The 21,883-nt window shown below is 38.3% G+C and overlaps 2 protein-coding genes across 2 annotated transcripts in view; one reads left to right on the forward strand and one right to left on the reverse strand.

Annotated features, from left to right (window-relative positions):
- FIG4 (FIG4 phosphoinositide 5-phosphatase) overlaps positions 1-1,864 on the reverse strand; it is a 72,957-nt gene extending 71,093 nt beyond the window's left edge. Inside the window, exon 1 of the mRNA XM_082305561.1 lies at positions 1,763-1,864. Within this exon, the coding sequence (XP_082161687.1) occupies positions 1,763-1,831 (69 nt within the window). The 5' untranslated portion in view covers positions 1,832-1,864. The remainder of the gene's footprint in view (positions 1-1,762) is intronic.
- Positions 1,865-2,410: 546 nt separating this feature from the next.
- The window catches only part of AK9 (adenylate kinase 9), a gene marked incomplete at its 3' end in the record, with an annotated part of 74,925 nt that continues 55,452 nt past the window's right edge, over positions 2,411-21,883 (forward strand). Inside the window, 12 exon segments of the mRNA XM_082306335.1 lie at positions 2,411-2,424; positions 3,527-3,657; positions 5,826-5,889; positions 9,159-9,211; positions 9,296-9,392; positions 11,071-11,183; positions 14,410-14,583; positions 15,280-15,405; positions 17,567-17,641; positions 19,097-19,195; positions 21,131-21,270; positions 21,353-21,533. Coding sequence (XP_082162461.1) covers positions 3,541-3,657; positions 5,826-5,889; positions 9,159-9,211; positions 9,296-9,392; positions 11,071-11,183; positions 14,410-14,583; positions 15,280-15,405; positions 17,567-17,641; positions 19,097-19,195; positions 21,131-21,270; positions 21,353-21,533 — 1,239 coding nt within the window. The 5' untranslated portion in view covers positions 2,411-2,424; positions 3,527-3,540.

A 21,883-nucleotide genomic window follows, 5' to 3' on the forward strand; every position in this document is an offset into this window, starting at 1 on the left:
GCTCTGAGACACCATTACTCAGCTGAGACATATCAAGTGACATGAGGTGGTCCACAAACCACTGCCTCTCATGGCTGAGCAAAACCGTCTTGCCTCCTTGAGCAATCAGGACTGCTGGATCTGCCCCTTACTGAATTCTGAACACAGCAAAGCACGGGCAAACCCGCCCACTCGGGCAGATACTGCCAGCTACACTAGCCAGATGTGAAAGACTGTGGTCCCTGAACTCACAGGATCAACTTGAGAGGCCTAGAGAATTGTAGCCAGCTGACAGAACCCTAAAGCTTCATATCGTCTCTGTAAATAGCAGATTGTCTCTGAGCAACTGAGCCTTAAAGCTCAGAGAAAATTAAGCCAGATATCCATGCATGCCAGTCACAGAAAGCCAAATCTCAGCTATCTGAAAAGTAGCACGAGTTGTGAGCCAAGAACAACTACATTCAGGAATTCAGGACTTGATTCAGGAATCATACTTCCCCGTTGCCCTTCTCCCCTGTAGCAATAATTTAGCTGAAAATAAAACAACAGTCTTTTCCAGCAATGCTGAGAAAGATGCCATTAAGGCAGCCATCAAAAATCTTTTAGGCATAGGTGAAAACAGGTGACATTCTGGAAAGCAAGAATAATCTTAATTTTTCCAGTACTGGTACTGGTAATTCTGCATGCTTTAATCTGCCATTTTGGTACATTTTCAAGAGGCTACACTGACTTCAGTGTAAAAACTATCTTTCTGTTATCACTACAGGTAACACCTGAACTTAGAACTAGAGCTAACTGTTGCACTTAAAGCCACAGTACCTAACTCTATCCCAAACCACCTCAAGTTAAAAAAAAAACATACTAGGAAACAAGAGAAGCTACACAAAGATATCTGATTGGGAGCTAAAGGATGATAAATGAACACAGGGGTATCATCTCAGGTTATTTACACCAAGAAGCGGATCCTGACTCACACGTGGTGCTCATCACACGGCTAAAGAAGCAGCTACCACTCAAACCTCCCACCCACCTCGCCCGGGGCAAAAAGCACTGCGAACAGCACGGCCCTCCAGTTTCTGCAACGGGATACTCAGGAATGCTAAAAAAATCTTACTTCCAGAGGTCAGACTGAAACCCCTGGAAGCTGCCCCGCAAGCCTTTCAGCCGATGGGAACTCAAACCTCTCAGAAGTAGCGAACAGTCAGGCGCGGGCGGTAACCACTTCGGCCGTCCTGGTTCAGCTCTGAATTCAAACCTTAATTCTTTAACTCGGGACAACTTCAGCGGCCCAGTTTTAATTCACCACGGCAGGAGGCAGCACCGCCGGCCTGGCTGAGCGACGCCCGCCCAAGCCCCCCGGCCCCGCCGCCTGCGGCACCCACGCTGCCGGGGCTTCAGATGCGGGCTCCGCCTCGCGCGGAAGGCGGGCTTGTGCGTGCTGACAGCACTGACGTCAGGAACGGGCTCTCCGTTTACGTCACGAGGCAGGGACACGGTGAAGACGGGAATTCTAAAAACTTTTTTTTTTTAGTTATGCCTATGTTTTGGATGCGTGGCCAAAAAAAACACCAAACCAACAAAAGAAAAGGGACAGGTTTTGACAAGCTGCAGGCCAGCGAAGGCAGCAGCCGCGGGCAGGGCCGAGCCCGCACGGCGGGGAGCGGGGCCGCCCGGCCCCAGGCGCGGCGCGGCAGCCCCAGCCCAGGGCCGCAGCGCGGGGGCCGGCAGGCGGGGCCCCTCCCCGGCCCCGGGGAGCGGCGGCGGGGCGGCGGACGCTACTTACAGCCCTGGTCTCGTACAGCACCAGCTTCTGCACTGAGCTGATCATGGGGGCGGCGGCCGCCGGCGGCATGGCGGCCGCGCGGGGCTCGGGCCTTGCCCGGCCCCAGGGCGCGGCGGGGGCAGGGGGGCTGCCGGGCTCCTGCCGGGCTCCTGCCGCAGCGGGGGAACGCGACAGGACCGGGAACCGGGGACCAGCCCCAACCGCCCGCTGCCGGGACGGGTGGAAGCCGGAAGCGGCGGTGCGCCACCGCGCAGGCGCGCCCACGGGCCGGGGAGAGAGAGCGCCTGCGCCGCCGCCGGAGGGGGCGGTGGAGCCGCGTCGCGCCTGGCCCTTCAGCGGCGCGGCTGCCGGCGCGGCGGGGGCGGGTGGCCAGGGCAGGCCCGGCGGCGGCGGCGGCGGAGCCGTCAGCCGCTGCTCCCGCCGGGCCGCGCCCGCCGCGGGTCCGCCTGCAGGGTCAGCACCAGGAACAGCTCCGAGGTCCCCGCCCGCCGCGGGGGGGGGGGGGTCACGGCCTGCGTCCGCCTCCGAGGGGGCGGGGCGAAGGGAAGGGGCGGGGCTCCTCGGTTGCCCGGGTTACGGAGGTACACGAGCCGGTGGCGGCGGGGTGCGCGCGGCGGCCGTTGCGCCCTCGCTCTGCCCCCTCCCGCCGTCCCTCGCTGAACGTAAGTGCCCCGTCCCCTCCCGCCCCGTCTCCTCAGGGGAGTGCTAGCGGGGGGGGGGGGGGGTCTGGCTTCTTTCTCTGGTTTGGTTGGGGTGGTTATTGTAATTAGGAAATTGCCCCGTAATTGGAAAGGTTTGGGACGGAGTGGAACCGCTGGAAACGCCAGGTGAAGTGCAGCCAGCGACTTTCCGTGAGAGAAATCGAGGGTTGGTTTGTGTGTGGTGGTTTTTTTTAGTTTTAAAACACTGTCCCTATCGTTCAGAAGGTCTTATTCTGTAAGTGTCAGAAGGTTTCAGTTTGATGTCTCAAAACAAACTTTTTCAGATTTTCATCCTGAAGTAGATTTTTTTTAATTTAAAAATGACTGTTGGGAGCAGGGGTAAAGAAAGCGAGGTTTTGTTTTGCCTTCTTCAAACCATGCTTCACCAAGCTCCTCACGTTTTTGGACGCCATTTGTTTGAAAGGCCCACCCAAATTTTGCTCCAGCTGACTTTAATTAGAAACTTGTTTCTGTTTCACTTTGTTGCGTAGCACTGGATGTGCCATCTCTTGCAGTCCTGGAAGAGCTGAGATTTTATGAGAGGATTACAGAACGGATCATGAACCATGATTTAATTCTGACAAGCCTTATTCGTGTACCTTGCTGTGGACACAGCGAGTGGTTCCGTTGACCACGATGGGGCTCTTCTGTGTCTGAAGCTCACAAGCAAAGGTCTTACCAGGGCCATGGCCCATTTCAGGGACCAGAGAGAAGTTACAACTGTGTGGTAATCGGAACAGGAAGAAAAAGGCAATGGAATAACTACATGCTGTTTAAAAAAGAGCTTCAGGCAGTTTGAGAGTCAGGAAGAAGTCATTATCAACATCTATATAGTTGCAGCTGGGAATTTTTTTTTTTTTTATTTTTCAGAAGCGACTCTTCTCTTAGTAATAGGTGCATTGTGTATGTTCTCTAAATGCTTTTTCTTCTTATAACAGCTTTTGTTACAAAGCAATTTGCCTTGTATCACATTATTATTGATCAGTTCCACTTTTAAGTATGTGTCATTTTACACATATGTAAGCTACTGTATTTTATAACAAGCTTTTTTTTTTTCTCCCAGTCTTAGATAATTTTATGGCTTCACAAGAGGAAAATCAAGCTCAGCCCTTTGCAGACATCTTTGATGAAGATGAAGCTGAAAAATCCTTTCTGTTGTCCAAGCCCACTTGCTTAATTATCCTTGGAAAGCCAGTAAGATGTCCGATAGAAGTTTTTTCTTCAGATATTCTGCTAACAATTTTACTTTTCCTTTCAAAACATTAGTTTAGTGATGCTGCCAAAAAGATCAAAGACCTACTTTTTTATCTTTTCCACTTTGCAAATCTTGCAGAGTTTGGTAAAGATTCTGATCCCATTTAATGAGGCCAATTTTTGGCCTGAGTGACCAGTCAATTACAATTAGAAGTGTTATTGCTGTAATTAAGAGTCACATGTTGCTCAAAAAGTTTCTTCTCTTTTCACATTGGCAACTGGATTGTTTCTATGTTATTTTGGTATTCTAACTTTTAAAACTTTAGTGCCTCAGTCTGCTGAAGGAGGTTCTTTTTTGGTGGAAGTTTGCCTTATGTCTATACTGAATCTGGTATGTGCTTAAACACACCTCTGGAAACTCCAGTGGAAGCTCCACTCCACACTCCAGGAAACAGCACTGGTGCCCTGAAAGCCGCTTTCCTCTTGGACATTGCAGTTGCCCATGAAAGCTGCCTTCAGAGCACCCCACTTCCAGTGTGAACACAAGGTCCTCTAGCAGCTTGCCCTCTGCATTTGTGTGTGATTCCGTTAGGTACCACAACAGAGTCTGAAATGACTGTATGGAAATCTGCTTTGCGCTGCCTAGCAGGTAGAGAGATAAATGCTGTGCACCTAGAACTGGCAACTAACCCAAAATTCAATGCCAGTTCACCCACCAAATCAAGCCCCAAATCAGTGCTAAGATATGGCTACATTTCCTTTCTTCAAAGACTTTCACCAGGCTGGAAAGCTGCCAATCCCCAGTGTTTGCACAGATCTGCATCCTTTCTTACTCCTTGGCTCCAGTTGCTGGGTAATGCTTGGCTGCAAATCTTTACACCTGACCAAACTGCAAAAGGAGGCAGGGGGGTGTTCTGCAAGTGGATGAGATGCAAACACCACAGTGAGACTGTATAAGGTGATAGCCAGCAAGTGTGCCTTATGGTCACCATGAGACCCAAAAGAGTGCATGTAGAAAACTACAGTGGATTGGCTCGCCTGGTTTTAAACAAACGTCAAATTTCTAACCTTACATGAAAAAGGTAACTTTACATTTGTATAGACCAAACTAGCATAAACTACTGATTGAAAGACAATACAAAAATCATACAAGAAATAGATATTCTCATCTGAAATCATTGCCTTCAGTAAATGCTTGACATTAATACAAATTTTAACAAAGGGTTGAAATTGCATGGGCCTGGCCAAGAGGGCAGGGAATTAAATATTCTAGTTTCATGATAATATCTTTTATTTATATGGCTGATGTGTAGAGCATCTATCTTATTTCAGGTATTTCTTTTAAGTTATAAACATGGTGCCATTAAAGCAAAACCAAATGCATATATTATCACACCTGTAAGATGTAAGGTATGAGTAGGCTGGAGTGTTTGCTGATACACTGTTAACTAGGAATATGATTTATTTGTGGTTTTGTACTATTTTTTAATGGCAAAATTTACCTAGGGCAAACAACTGTCAAAAAAGGTCTTCTTGTATGCCCTTGAAAAAAAGATAATAACCCTAAGGGTGGAAGATGGTGTGTTCTACAAAATCCCATCCAGGTAGCTGTACTCTTGGAGGCCTCGTTGCTCTCGGTTATGTTGGTTCCTCAGGATTAATGTAAGTGGTAAGATAAACATTTTGTCAGTATCTAAACCAGATTTGTGGACTAACAAGGGCAGGTTTTACATATTCATTGTTTTAGTCAAAGGATATTATCCCTATGTATCTTACTCGGAAACAGCTGAACTGGTTTGCATCATAATTTGCTTTGAGACTGAAGATAATAAATTTCAGTCCTAAAGAGTTTCTCATAGGAATTTATGGGCAAATCATAGCTGAGTTTTAGATAGAGTTACTCAGAAACAAAGTCAGTATAATTACTTTGGAAATAATTAACTGCAAAGGACAGTAACAGTGTATTAGCAATGCTAGGCAATATAAACTAGAGGATGGTATTAAAAAGAGCGTTTGTGTTTGCCCAGCGCATAACTTGGAGGCCCTAATCCTGATGGTAGCTTTTAACTGTTTTTATCGTATGAAAATATATTCTTTATTGTGTAATATGTTTGGGGTTTTTTTCTTTCTGCCTGTTTTTCTTTTAAACGTATATTTTTCATTTTAAGGGTTCTGGAAAGAAAACATTAGCTAGAAAACTAGCCCAAATATGGAAATGCATTTTCATAGAAGGTAAACATACACTATATTTGGAACATTGCATTGGCTTCATAATATCTTTTTGTTTAGAATATCCTTGCTGTTCCCTGTAATTCAATATGGCATGTTTCCGATTGCAGTAAAGGCTATTGATAAGAACCACGTAACCATTTTGCCAGAAATGCAATTGCTGAAAAATGGCCTTTTAGTTATACAGAGACTTAGAAAATAACTTTTTTTTTTTTCTTTTTTTTTTTTTTGGCAGAAGGGTATATACGTAACACATAATAATCAAATTCTATTCCCAATCCTGTAAGGTGATTCATGTGACCCTTCTTGTTCAGATGGAGGCAACTCATTCAACTCTAGAGAGCACAGAGATTTTCCAACACAGACCATGAAAAAATAGGAGGGGCTTTCCTTTCTCTTTGTGCAGTGCCTAATACAAGGGGGGATGTACTCTAGGAAGCAGAAGCGTCACTTTTGTATCAGTATAATAATGGAAGGAATGGGAGCTGGCACTTTCAAATTCCTAAAACAAAAATATCTGATAGCTTATTTCAGAAGATGTAGTTAATTTCTCCCACCGTGCACTTACCGGAATACAAGATATCATTTCATTTTCTGAGCTATCCAGCTTCATTTCTGACAGTCCCTCTCATCGAAGGTTTTTGAAGATCTGTAGAGTAAAACCTGTTACCTACAACATTATCTTATTCCCTATCAAGACATTGCTAGAGAATTTTTTTTCATTTCGAGGCATCTCAGCAAGAACGTAGGTTACTACAAAAATTAATTAAGCCTCTGGCAGTTTTCTTTTGTGCTAATTTTGTCAGCAGTGATCAAAAAAATCTAAAAACCTGTAATTTTTTTTAAAGCCCTGGTAATATTTTTGTATCCATGACATTATAATTCACAAATCTTGATTCATTCACTTAAGTTTTATGAAAAAAGAAAACTTTTCCACCAGATTTGTCCTACCAGTTTGAAGGGTAATATAATCTTTTTAAGTAGAAGAAAAGAAAGCACAAAATAACCTTAGCTATGAAGCAATTTCTTGAGTGCCTCTTTGGGGACACCAAATTATAAATCTGATTTTATGGTATATATGTGTACAGTTGTTCTGATTATGAGCTAACTCTTTATATATCGATTTTCATTACATTTTTTCTTCTACATGTGCCCCCTAGTATTTTTTATTGTTCTAATAAAAGCCCTCTAGTGGACAGTGTAACACTTCCTATTCCTCTGAATACACAGGCATATTTATCAAATGAAGTATCTTATGTTGAAGATTTGGAATTATAATATGGTTAAGTTCAGTTTTAATAAAGTGCTTTTTTGACTTATGTAAATATAGAATTTTTAGTTCATAGGCTTGTCTAACAAAAAATTAATACCTGGTCCCAAACATAGATCAGACCAAAATCGGAAGGAACCTTAAGAATGTACTTAAGCCAATCCACACTGTTTGAATGTATTTAAACCATTACTGACAAATGTCTTATCAAATTTGTTTTTAAAAATCTCTAGGTAGTCTACCTCTGTAACAGAGGCTTTGCCATTAGAAAGTTTTTTCTTAATGAATGATGTAAATCTCACTTATTGCATTTTTATGCCTTATTTCTAGTAGATTCAGAGAACTACTCTTCTTTTAATCTTCTTTTGTCTAGTGTACCCCCATATGTGTACACACACACATTCCTTCAACTTTTGCTAATAGGTTTTTTTCATTTTCCACAGCAAAAAAGAAAGAAACAAAGAAATTCAACTTACAGAAACATGAATAAGCTCAGAAAGGACCTCCAGAGGTCATTGAGTCCAACCTTCCACTCAAAGCAGGGTCAACTAGAGAAGGTTGCTCAGGGCTATGTCCAGTTGAGTCTGGAGTATCTCCAAGGATGGAGACTCCACCACATCTCTAGGCAACACTTTCCAATGTTTGACCACCTTCATGATGAAAAATTGCTTCCTAATTACCCCACTGGAATTTCTCATGTTCCTACTGGTGTCTGTTGCTTCCTGTCTGATCTGCACGTCTGTGAAGACAGTGGTTCTGTCTTTGTGCCTTCCCATTAAGTAGTTTTAGACAGCAATAAGAGCTGTCCTGTTTTCTCCAGGCTGAACAAGACCGGTTCTTTTGGCTTCTCCTAGTATGTTCAAGACTTTCAATCATTTTGGTGCCCTCCACTGGACTTGCTCCAATGTATTAATGTCTGTCCTGCCCTGTGTTATTTATTGAAAAAATAATCAAAGTTAGAGAATGATTAAATAGGAAAGGTGTTCACAGTCTTTTTAATTTGACAAAATACTTTCTATCCATTTATCCAATGAATGGGTCAATACTCGTAAATAAAACAGGGCCAGGCTACACGTACAGCACTGATTTTCAGTTGTCTGTCTTGTTTGTTAATACACTCCCTGTATCAGTTTGGACCCATGGCAAATAATGCTCTCCCAAACACCCAGTCATAGTATGAAGGATAGTATGCATGACAGTCATCATTACTAGTAGCAGCAGTTTGAAAACAGCCACCATGTTCTGGGGAGAAAGATTTTAGCTGTATAGGCGTGAGCCACCTGGCTTCAGGACCTTTCCCCGGCCTGGTTTATTAATAATATAGATGTAGCCTTAAGGGTCATTCTTGAAAACTTTTGTGAGTGTCTGCTTATTTCAATGGTATAGAAGTGTGAAAGACTTCCAGGATCATTCTGATATGATGTGACTGTCCACAGAGACACAGTGCAGGCCTTTGAATTTGATGGGTGTCAAATTTAGTATTTATTTAATTTTAGATAATTAGACTATATAAGGAGTAGGTTTTTAAGGGCTTTTTTAAAGCCCTTCTTTAAAAGCCCTTTAGACACACAACTGTTTTTGTGTGTCTAAACAGTTCTTTTTCTAAAACTTGCTTTTAACATTTGGGAAGTGTTTGAGCTTAAATACTCATCTCTGGATTACACAGTAGTAATGCTAATTTGATATAATTCAGTAGTTAAAACAATCCTGCAAGGCTGCTGTTGTGCATTTGTCTGTAGTATATATAGGGCTAAACTGTAGGGAAAAACATCTACGCAGACATTGCCAGAAGGCACCAAGTTCTGGATGGACAAAATATAATAATGGCCCTAAATATAATGGCTGTTCATTCAAAAATAGTCTGGTTGCTTGGAGCACACAAACATACTCGTACGTGTGTGTGTGTGTGTGTGAATGTATGTATCTCTGCATGTACATGTCCGCATATAAAATATTTTTTATTAATTTTTTAAATTTTATTCTGTCTGATGTGCTTTCTCAGCTTTGGAAGTAATTCAAACAAATATTCATGAAGAAACAGAATATGGTCTTAAGGTAAAGGTCTAATCTTCTAGTAAGTTGTGTCACATTCTTGACAAATACGTATTATATAAGACTATGTTTTGCATTTTACCTTAGTGTCAAGAATTACTTTTTAAAGGTCAAAGTATTTCTGAAGAACTGGTTACAGAAATGATTCTGAAAAAGATTGAGTCACCAGAAGTTGCTCATTTTGGTAAGTATATTTACAGCCTAAACTTCTTAGAATGAGCTAGCTATAATTTTGACACACTTTGCATCCATTACTGCTCAAATATAATTTTTGTATTGGATGGTAGCATCTTTTCATGTGCTCCTCAAGTTGTGGAATATCCATAAACTGGGAGTGTATTTTAGGGATTAATTTACCAATCTGGAAGATCAGAAAGTGTCATACCAATCCTATGTTGTGTTAATTTTGAGAAAATGAATTTTTCCCAAATTTTAAATGTTGCTATGACTGTCTTTTGACAATATTATCTGGTTAGAAAATTTTTAGGATTTAAAATATAGATTTTTTTTTTTTTGCTTGAATACTTCTATAACAATAACAATAAAAAAACCCCACCAGCAAAAATATTGTAAACATTTAAAATAATTAAAAAGAAGGAAAACAGATTATTTAAAATGCAAAGTATTACAGTCCTTTTTTTTTTTTTTTATTACAACATTTTTTATTCCCTTTGCATTTTGTCACTGAGAATAAGTTAGATGAGAATAGTATTGGTAGTGGTAATAATTCTTCTTTTTGAGGAAAGATTATGTTAATTGAGGCTGTTAAGACTAGTGCTGCAGATCTTGCTAGAGTCTGCACCTGCTTTCCTGAAGAGAAAACAAATATACTCTTCTATAAATTTTGCATCTATGGATAGTAGCTCCCCAAAGAAGGAGGAGTCTTCAGTCCTAATACCTCTTGCAAAGACTGCTGCTATGTTTTTGTGCTGCATAGACTTGCATTTAAATGTTATCACATAAAATTCTAAGCATTTGGAGCATGCACCATTTCTGCAAGGGAATATTCTCATTATTAGGCTAAAAAAATCCACCTGATTCTTGTTTAGTCTCTCATTCTGGCCTCGTGAATATTGAGTTCCTTGCTCTACAGTAGTTCTTACTGCACTGCATGAAGCCATTGGTAGTTACAGTTCTTTCCTAGGAGCTTGAAGCCACGAGTTCATCTCTTGGGCTGAGCACTGTAATACTAGGGAAAAGGTATTATTACCACCACGCTTGTCATATATAGTCGGTGTCTGTTTGCCAAATAGGACTCAGCATTGTGAATACTGAGTGAATGGATGCTAACCAAGTTAGGTGCCTCAGTATGCATACTGTGTGCATAGTGCCTCCTTTTGAGAGGATTTAACATCCAGGAGCACATGTATCCCAGAGAGTTGTTCAGGCTCACTTTATTGTCCATAGAAGCAAAGACCTTTAAAGGTTGTATAAGAAGCCTAGATTCCTAGTTTAAATGCTTTGTATCATAGAGTGGCTACTTTTTGCAGTGCCTTTTACAAAGTAAGTCTTTTAGTGGCAAAAAAGGTCACTAAAAGCTTGTTACTTTTTAGGCAGTACAGTGTCTGAGCTAGGCACATGAAGAAGGTGGTCTGAGTATGACCTTTAATGTCTACATATTTCTTATATTTCTTAACTGAGTTACCAGACTTTGAGAGTTCTATGTCAAGTTGAACACAACATGCTTTTTTGTCTGTATTTCATCTGAAGTAGACATGGGTGCACATTTTTTTTAATAGTGTTATGTCACGTACATGGTTTAAAATTGTACCACTAAATAGATGTATTGTTTAAAGGAGATAACTAGTCCTATATTTGACATAACCTTCTAAAAGAAATCTTTTATAAAATGTATTCGGCAGGTTATGTTCTCAGTGGATTTCCTTCTCTCTCAGAGGAATACATGACTGTTTCACAGCAAATAGAGAAAATAAAGACTCTAAAATTAAAACCAGATTTCCTGATTAACATTAAGGTAATGTAATCTTCAGTAACTTGCTAGTCATTTTCCTAATTATTAGTAGACTCATATGCTGCATAAGTCAAAAGATAATATTTTCCCCTGTGCATTTGAGTATAGTATTTATTGAGGAATAATAAATTGTTCTCTTTTATGTTGGAATGGAATTACACTAGTTTGTTCCATTATAAGCATTGCTTACGTAAAATAATGAACATTTCCTAAAACTTCAGTAGCAGTTACAGTCGTTGCACCTCTACCGATTAGAAGATACAGGTTTTCAAGACGAGAAAACTTTGAATAACATGATTATTATGGGATTTTGGATACATGTACATCTGCCATTAAGGCATTTCAGGAAGAAACTTTTCACATATGGAAGTTAGAAAGCAAATTGTTTTATTTTTTACTCACTAATTGTGAAACTGCTTCTTAGTCATTATTAATCCATCTCGTTTATGAATCTCCATCTCTTCATGAGTAGTAATGTGACATACCAGTAATGTGACATACCATACAAAAGCGACTCTGATATAACCAGGGAAACATAAATTATTGTTAGTGTAGGATTAAGAGGACTTTCTCAATGTAACTTAAAAGAGTGGACTTGCTGGCTACGTCCATAGCAGTAAATAAAACAAGGCAAGAGCGACTCTTCAGACATCAGACCAACTGGTTTGGCAGAATACAGCTAAACTGTCTTGTTAGTCAGAATGGGGTGGCCGTGTCCAAACTGCCCGCTGGGAAAGGCCCTAGGCCTGTGCTGCTCTCCAGATTGTGCCCAGCTGTTCTCCAGGGAGAATACTAGCTGGCCCACACCAAACTTTGCCAGACTCCATGCAGACTAAGTAACGGTACGTATAATGATGAACAAGGGTTCAGGCCCTTCCTCTTGCAATATTTTATTTATTATCAACTAGATTGTCTCCATCTTTTACTCTGAATGTGCAGAATGAGCTGCCAAGGCAACTCTGAATAATCAGCCAAACAATCTGGTGCTGTGCTCCATTCTCATTGGGATTTTGATTCTAGTTGTCATATCTATGTGGTTTGTCAGATGCTAAGCTTCAGTGCATGGACCTAGTCTATCACTTTGCCAGCTTTAAGTCCATGTTTGTTTTAATGACAAGGTTCTTTACATTCCATATTTTTGAGACTTAATTTGTTTGACTACGCATAATGAAAATTGGTGAATGCCTACTTCAAACCTTTTTTTCTATGCTCATGGAAAGATCTTAAAACATCAGAGAAACATATTTTTCTGCTGCTTTTCTGGCAGTTTTGATTTCAGTTACAGAAAGTCAGTCTTTGTTCTAATACCAGATAGTGAGAAATCCCAGTTCTTGAGAATATATGTTGTACAGTTTCATGTGCAACAGTACAAATAAAAGAGTGATACTAACTATACTAGAAATAAAACAGAATTCTTGACTTCAGGTAGTTACATTATCTTCTCCTCCGGGAAGAAGACTGAGACTGAATGCTCATTAAAAATCCTTGCCCCAAAGCCAAATGAATAATTTTGCCTTTGATTTCAGTGGGTTCAAGCTGTTTTCACAGATATGTCAGAACTGTAACCATTTTCATTATATCGAAAAGAAAGGAAGAAGGGAGATTCTAGATAACTCTGGGAATAATAAAATACTGTTATTAGCAGACCAATTTAGAGAAATTTTGTCTCTCCAAGAAAAAGGACAGAAGATGCATCTTTGAAAAAAGAACCATATCTGATCAAATTTCTCCTTCCCTATTTCAAAATGTGCTACATCATATAGCAGTCATGTCAGCTGTAGGACTCACTGTAGAAATATAGAAATATCCTGAGGTACTGTAATACTTCAAGGGATACCTCAGGAAATGAGTGTAGTGTGCCTGTGGCTAGCAATGTGATCTCAAAAGCTCTGTATTTTCTGTAGAAATCAATTCTCCATTTCTGTTACAATTTGACCTAAACAACTACAATATTTTCTTGTTATCTCAGGTTTTTCATACGTGTTTGAAGGGTAGGTGTTAGTGATTTAGAAAGGAAGAATGATTATTTATTATTTGTTGTGCCCCACCCCCAATTCCATAGTAGAATTTTAAGATACCCATCTTAAGACCTGTTGGAGATCTGGGGACAGCAAGTGTGTATTAATGCAAGTGCAATTTAGGACAGATCAGATAGAAGCTTTATATTAACCATGATCATGGTGAGCAGACATTCAGACAGCATCTCCCCCTCTGCTCCCCTGTTCTCTGCTAAGTGATTGCAGAGACCCAACCAGCTTTTTGTTTCAGAAAAAAAAAAAAAAAAAGAAAGAAAAAGATAAGGAAAAACAATCCTTTCAATCTTAACAAAGTCAGGTATTCATCCCTGGAATGGATGGACCCCTTAAGCAGCTTGCTAACAGCCGCAGTTCTAAGGGGTCAAACAGTACATGATGTGACAATGTAGAAAGAAGGCTCTGGGTGGAGCCTATAGGAGTGGCACACCCAGTATTACCTTAGCTCAGAAGTGGGGAGGTGGAAACAGTCACAGGCTGTTAGCTTTCAGTTTAAAGAAATGTTTTTGTTAGGGTTAATGTTCTGGGTAGGATGTTTAGTTAGGAACGTTTTAGTTAGGATAAACTTCTTAGGCAGACCTCTCAAATCTTAAATATTAATAGTTTTACCACCACGACCACATCCAGATTCATCTGGGTTTAATGTTAAACTAAATTTGTGTCTGCAGGACTTTTTATGGAAAGACCATTGCTTACTCTTCCAGAGCTCCAAACTGCTGAACTCCTTTAGCCTCTGACACAATGGCACTATGCTTTTGGGTAACAGTAGAGCTCTGAGAGGTCCGAGGCACCTAGTAAAATTGACTTAATCTTGCTCAAGTCCAAACCACTTTGCCATTAATTGCAAGAGCAATAACAAGCCTGTCTGCAAAATACTTTTATCCATAAACTACACCTACACTTGTTATACTACAAGGTATAACTTGCATGGTAAAATGTGCTCAAGTAGTGGCTACAGTCCTGATACGGAACGTAAAATGCCGATGGGGAAAATCTATGCAGGTGTTTAAGTCTTTCTTTAATATTTGCTGCTTTCAAAAATTCTGTGTTTACCCAGAACATTATTGGAGAAGTAGTTTATGAATCCAACTATTTGCCAAACAGGCTCCTACCCCCCATTCTGCAGTTTCAGGGAAAATACTATTATTATAGCAGTACAGTAAACACATTATTTGCTTTTAATTATTCCTTGCTAGTGTTCAGATTATGACTTATGCCAAAGAATATCAGGACAAAGGCAACACCCTGATTCAGGGCAGGTGTATCAGAGGAACCAGTGGGATCCTAACATTATTGAAAAGCATAAGAAAGAGAAAGATCAGTATGAAGAAGAGGATGAAGAAGAAGATGAAGAGCAGGAAGAAGAAGAGGTAAATATTGCTAATTTCTAAACAGTGCAAAGTATTACAATGTACCCTAGACTAAGCAGAACAAATTCTGATATTCTAAAATATCACCATACTACATTATGAATTAATTTTCTCAACTTTAATCTTAATTCAGTTTCTGTTCTGCTTTAAGAGATGTGGGATAGTACTTCAATGGTAGGTTTAAATGACAGCAAATGGTGATTATTGTATAGCTTAACCTGGATTCAGTCTCTAACTCAGAAGTCACTGAACCGTTTCTTGCCATAAGTTAAAAGGGTGTATCAGGAGAATGGTGACTCTATGTTGTCTGTTTCTTGGTCTAAGCAAATAAAAGCGTTTTTAATTTCTGTTTATTGTAGCAAGTTTTACTAGTATTTGCAGGATACTATCTTGTTTTCTGGTTTTGGTGTTAGACTACTACAAATGGATTTTCTTTTTTTTCCATGAAGGTGTTAATTTTGAATTAATTTTGAATTTTTCTGGTTTATAATGCTGGCCAGAGATTTATCAATGCAAATTCTAGGCACATGCCTCTCAACTTGCAGAAACTACACTTCATCAGGACAGGATCATGGTCAGCAATCACTGGACTAATACTCATTGCAATACTCTGGAAAGCTACCTTTTGAGTAAAGACAAAAATAAGTTTAGTACATTATTTCTGTATCTTGAAATATTTAACTTTTCATTCTGCAGACTGCAGAAGATCCACTTATGATGTCAGAATTTTTGCATCAATTAGTGCAGAGGCCTGAAGATATTCTTGAAAATGCAGAAGAAAGAGTTGGAATGTATAAGGATATAATGCTTCACCCTTTAGAAGTAAGAAAAAGCAAAATAATATGATTATGCATAACAAAAGATTTTTTTTAAATATCTTGCACTGTTTTCATTTTTTTTTTTTTTAGTTTGAGATTTATTGTATGGAGGTGGGCAGAAAGCATGCTACAACATATCCCCAAGTTCTGAAATTCATACTGAAATCAGTGATACAAAGTTGTCATCTGTAGGTGTTGTTTCTACTCTGGAGTCAAGATCAAGTAATCCACTTTGAGTTTTAAAAGTGAAACCATACCTACCAACACAGATGCTTCCTAAATCTAGGAAGTGAAGTATTTGAAGAGCCCAGTGTATCATCACCATTACCAGAGTCCATTCTAGCATGCAATCCCGTAAGAAATCTGCTCTTTGCATCCATTGCCTTCCACTCCAATAGATTCCCTTCCTCACCTACTTAATTGCCTGCAGATTTATATACACAACAATTAGTCCATCAGTTTGCTTTATCACCTATTTCATTTCTGCAGCTGTGACATTGTTTTTTTCTTTCCTTGTTGTGTTCAGGAAAGTTAGATTTACTATGTATCTTTTTTTTTCCCCAAAAAAAACCCAGAATGGGTCCAAAGCAATAATTAATTCTTTTCTTTTTTCTTTTTTTTTTTTTAATCTCCTGATACAAGCAACTGCAAAAGCCTCATGTTTGCTGCACACTTGACAATTGGTGTTTATTTATGCCATTCAATTTCCCTATGGATTAGATAAACCTATAGATCAAATTGTGTAAAACTGGTATAATGTTCTTTCCTAGAGTAAGAAACTTGTTACTACTGTGAAGGGGAAAACAAAAAGTGATATCTTTAATCATTATACAATCTTATGTGGATTTCTTGTAAGCAAATTAATGGAAAGTTGTTTAGATTAAATTACTTTAGGATGTACACCAAATTTCAACACTTTCAACACATGCACTAGTTGGTAGGTCTTGCTTAGGCTTCACTAATGATGAATGTATTAGTGAACATGCTCAGTGGTCCACTAATACATTAAAAGAGCATAGAAGTCTATCATGGGCCCAGGTGGAGGTTGAGATGATGAAATTGAAAAAAAAAAAACTTATAAGATGTGCAGTTTGCACTGAACTGGGATAGGCAGAAAGAACTTTGGAGAACAGACTTCGATTTCTTGATAAGTTGTTAGGATGAAATTGAGTAGAAATAAGTGTGAAATACTACAGTTAGGGAGGAAAACTAATGAACAGCTACAATGTGAAATAATTGGCTAGACCTCAGCACTACAGACAATCTGCAATCTGTGGGGTTTTAATTAGTCATAAACTGAGTCAATAAATGTGTTGCTATTGCACAAAAGCAAATATTATGGATGTACTAATAAGACCATTGTATATAAGAGAAACACAGACTATTATCTTCTCTGTAGAAGAGTATTAGAAAGAAGTAATTAGTTATTATCTATTTCTACCAAAGATAGGACAAATAATTTATAGTATAGAAGAATTAGACTAGATGCAAGGAAAGGAACTCTGACCATAAGTGTAGTGAAGAACTGGAATAGATTACCTGCAAAGTTGTAAAGTCACCTTCACTAGGCTTTTTCAGGGCTGGGATTAGACCAACATCTGTCAGGAATGGAGTGAGTGTTCTCAGTCCTCAGACAGAGACATTAACAATGGATGTGGGATATCTATTTTAGCCTAATATCTTATTTTCTAATGGGAAAATTGAAAATAAGAAAAATCAAATATATTGTTCAAATTTTACAGAAATTGAGACAGGACCAAAATGAAAACATTGGTCTCATGGCTGGTATTTCTAAGAAATCTGTTAATTGATATTGTCACCATTTTGCAACAGAGAATTAAGATAGTTAGACAATTAGAAGCTGAGTTCATATGCAAAACATTACTGTATCTTGGTTCTTTGTAGCTCTCGCATTTGAGCTAGGATATCTGATCTGCTTTCTGAACCCATTGTAACTCCAATTTTGGAATTCTCTCTGTATTTATCCATCACCAAATAAAAATTTCTCTCCAGAAGATTTTATAAGTCATCAGTACAATGAATCTTGGTTTTGCTGAAGTCCACAAGGAGTCCAGCCTTTGATATGTATAGGAACAGAATGAGTTTCAATGTCATTATGTGGTTAACTATACTCAATTGATGAGTATGTCTTTGTTCTTAAACAGGACTTGATGGCTGAACAGGATTGTCAATATCTTATTGAACTGGATGGAAATCAGCAACCAGATGATCTCTTTGTAGTAAGTAAGCTATGCACCAACTTAGTTAACCTCCACTAGAAAATAATTTCTCAATTCTGTGGATTGTTTTCTTTATTAAGGTGTTGGCAAAATTTTAAGTTGTGTTTAAAACTCAGTTAATTACTATTAGAAAACATGACCTTTGAAATGCTTGCTTTTGTTGCTCTATTAAAACAATTATAAGATTCACTGCACCACCCCAGGCTTACATATATATGACATGAGAATATTTTCAGGCAGGCTATGAACTCTTTTGCATTGTATCCATCTGTTTTTAGCGCTTTATTTTGTGTATTAGTGTAAAATATCATTATCAACATGAGAAATTAAAACATTTTTACTATGATGTATTTACAGAATTGGCTTATTTTGTGCTGGTGTCTTAACATAATGACAGAATTTTAATGAACTTTGATGTTGTTTTACAGTATAATAGAAGACACTTCATTCTTTTAACAATTCTGCTGAGTACTTGTGTCTAGATTGTTAGCTCATAACATAGCAACTCATTCTCCCTGTTAAAAAACTAAAGTGATAAAATTTGAAAATAAATAATCTTATCCTCTGGCTCAGAAATAGGAGTTGCTGCAAATCAGAACCTAAAGTATGGGGTAGAAAATTATGTGAGAGATTGTCTTTGACAATGTAGGAAGTGAGCTGCTCCTGCAGTTTCCCCTCTGTTGTTTGAAACAAATTGAATCAATTATAATTCTATAAGTATTATTTCAATTTATGCGTAACTTTACTACCAAGAGTAGTCCTATGGGAAAAAAAAACACTAATTTTGCAGAGTTGGAACATAAAATTTCCTCATTTATGATCTGCTTGTGAACATTACAACATAAAATTTATAGTAAAGGCAATCAAGTTGTGTAGTGATTCCAACAATTTTAGCTATAAGTAAGGCAAAGACCTATTATGAAACTAGTCCAAACATAGAATTTGCTTTTTAATTTCAAGAACACTTCCATTCAAGCAAGATTACGTTCAGGAAATACTTCAATTAAATTTAATATCATCTGATTCTCATTGGCAGACATCTGGTTTAAGTATCTTTTTAAATAAATTGCCCAAAGTTGTATTACTTCCAAGTGTGCATAAGCTGATCTCCTAAAGAGACTTCCCTCCTTTTCAGATTGGAGCTCATCTGAATACTTCCACTGCTTTGTGGGAAAGAATCCTTCACAGCCTATTTCTTTAGAAGGCTTGGGATTCACAGCATAATGAGGAGATACAAAGGCTGTGATTCAGCATTTTGCACTGCCTGTATCTACCAAGTAGCTTGTTAAAACTCAGCTCAATAACTAGCATGACTCCACGTTAGAAACCGGGCCTTAATGTATATGTAGCCATTATATAAATAATAAGTTACAATTTTAAAATTACTTTGGGGGTCCTTTCAGATGACAAAAGCAGTTTTGATTGGTACTAAATCAAGAGTTATTTTCTCTTCAGTCAGTGGTAGTTCGACTTCAATCTCTGGGTGTTCGAAATGGAGCTCCTATAACTAGACTTCAAAGTCAGCAAGAAGAAATGCTGGAGGGACTGGGAAATGTAAGTGTGCTTCTCTAAAATGTGATTGACTGTAATAATTATAAAAATATTTTTTATTTTCTTCTGTAAGCTTATATTATAACATCTTTGTTTCACAGCAACCAGTTTGTTTTACCATGCAATAAGGGCATTTTTTGAGCCTTGATTTTCCAGAAATGTGAATTTAAGATAATTCTGTGACTGAAATCCACTTAAAAGAGGATGAAAAGAAAGATGTCTGCCATTAAAAAAAAAAAAAAGTTAGATTATTATAATAAATTTTGAACAAAATATTTGTTTTAGTTCTAGAGGAAGAATGAATTCCTTCCAAGAAAATAAAGAAACTTTAGCCAAAGAATAACAATCTCAGCAGCTCTTAGCTCAGTCTTTACTCTTTTCCTGAATGAGAAACAGCATGCTAATACAAATTCAGCAACATCCTGCACACCTGAAATCACATATGTTGTATTCCATGTAATTAATTAGAAACATGACAAGTTAGTGCTGAATTTTGCTGAATCATGACAATTATAATTTGTGTCCCTTCCAAATAAAACTGAAAAACAGAAGTCTCTGCATAAATGTCTTCACCTCTATTCACTTGCAGTCATCTTTCCTATTTCTTTGCATATGTGAATGGTACTATAACTGGGAGACCCCACTATACATTTTCAGAGAAACACCACCCTCTTGACTTTTCTGTTTTCTCAGTCCCTGACAAATTCACAAGTGAAGGACTTTCTGTGTTAGAGGTCATCTGTATTGATTATTTAGTTAGTTTGTGTGTTTGTGTTAGTCTGTGTGTAAGCTTTTAGCATCCACAGACAGTATCTGGGGCAAGGATTTCTGCAGCTTAACTGGACATTATATACAGAATTATTTCCCTTTGTGTTGAACCTGCCACCTTTTAGCTCAGTATCCTCTAGTTGTTGATATGCAAAAGTCAGGAAATAGTTCTGTTCTCTGTATCTGCCCTCTAATAACTCATGATTTCAGACTTCTGTCGTGTTCTTATGTAGCTGTCTTGTTCCTGGACTGAAGAGTTCCAGTCTACTTAATCTTATTCTTTCTTACATGAAAATCTTTTTGTGTGATTGATCAGTCATATTACATTTTTCTGAAACTTTTCCAATTCTGCTGCAAAATTTTTGAGATTAGGGTAGCAGAATGCACATAGCAGTAAAGATGAGGGCAGGATTTATACAATACAAAAAAATAAACCTTTATCTTCTATTCACTCTTTGCTAAACATCCCTAACGTTCAGGTTGGTTTTCTGACTGCTCTTGGGCATCGACCAGATGTTTTCATGGAAGTATGTATTATGACTCCAAGATATATTCCTGAGTAGTGAGAGTCAATGACAACTCATAATTTTCTGTGTAAAACTGCTATTTTAATGCCCAGCTTCCTAGATGCTGAAGGTCCTGCTGCAGTTCTTCACAGCCAGCACTTGTCTGTACTATTCTGAATAATTTAGAGTCACCATAAACTTTAGGATTCACTCACTACCTACCTTCTGTAAAAAGTCTATTAAACTTACTCCTATCACATGACATTTCTGCATGCCTAAAAGAGATATTTTGGCCTTGCTATTCCCCCACATGGATTGTGGCCCTTTCTTCATCCCCTTTAGAAGCAGTCTTGGCCATTTTCTGTTGTCTTCAATAAATGGCTGATTTGTACCTCTTTATTGTTTTAAACTTATGAAAATAATAAATGAAGCCTACAAGAATTATTTTTATTAAATAAAATTGAAAAACTAAATAGATTCTCCTTAAAAGTGTTCTACACTTCTGAAATATGTAAATTTTTTTAAAGATTCTAAAAAGCGTAATGTGGTTTTATTTTTAGGTTTGCTTATTTTCCAACAAAATATTTCAAAAAAGGCTAAGAACAAGGCGTATGTAGCTTCAGACAAAAATTACATATGCTGTTATTGCTGTTTTAATAAACAGGATGAACTTTTCCGGGTTCTGTCATCTTACAAACTAATAGCACACAGATATCGATGGTGTAGAAGCAGGTGGGGACAAGCATGTCCTGTGGCTCTAAAGGAAGGTGATCTTGTAATGGGAAACCCAGACTTGGCTGTCAGGTTAGCGGAATTTGACACTTAATTTTTATTTCTATTTTATAAGATAACTGACTATATCTGTTAGCTTCTCTTCTGTTTTAAGTTTTCTAGGTAAAATGTACGTACTGTCATCCCCAGAGGCATTGAAAACATTTATGTTGAATCCACGGCCATACCTGTTACCACCAATGCCACTTCCTCCTTGTAAAGTACTAGTATTTGGTCCTCCATTCTCTGGAAGAACAACTATTTGTAACCTTATTGCACACAAATATAAAGGAAAGGTAGGTTTATAAAAGTCTTATGTAACAAGGCTATCAGCTGAGGCTTAGGACTCAGTTAAGCACATTCTTATTCCTCTTGTTACTAACATACACGTTGCAAACATATGGATTACAGAGGAATCATAGTAATTTAGTGAAATTCATTTGCATAAAAGTATCTAAATTTCAAAAATATTTTTATTTACCCTCTATGTAAGACAAATATTTGTGTCAGTTATCTGTCTTAGCATAAGAACATTATGAATAACTTTTGTATCTAAGTTAACGAAATGTAAATGCAAATTAGAAATTATTTTTCCACCAAAAAACCTGCACTTGAATGATATGCAAATTTTTCTGAAATTTGCAGA

Source organism: Platalea leucorodia (genome assembly GCF_965183815.1).
Source record: "Platalea leucorodia genome assembly, chromosome: 3".
Taxonomy (NCBI): domain Eukaryota; kingdom Metazoa; phylum Chordata; class Aves; order Pelecaniformes; family Threskiornithidae; genus Platalea; species Platalea leucorodia.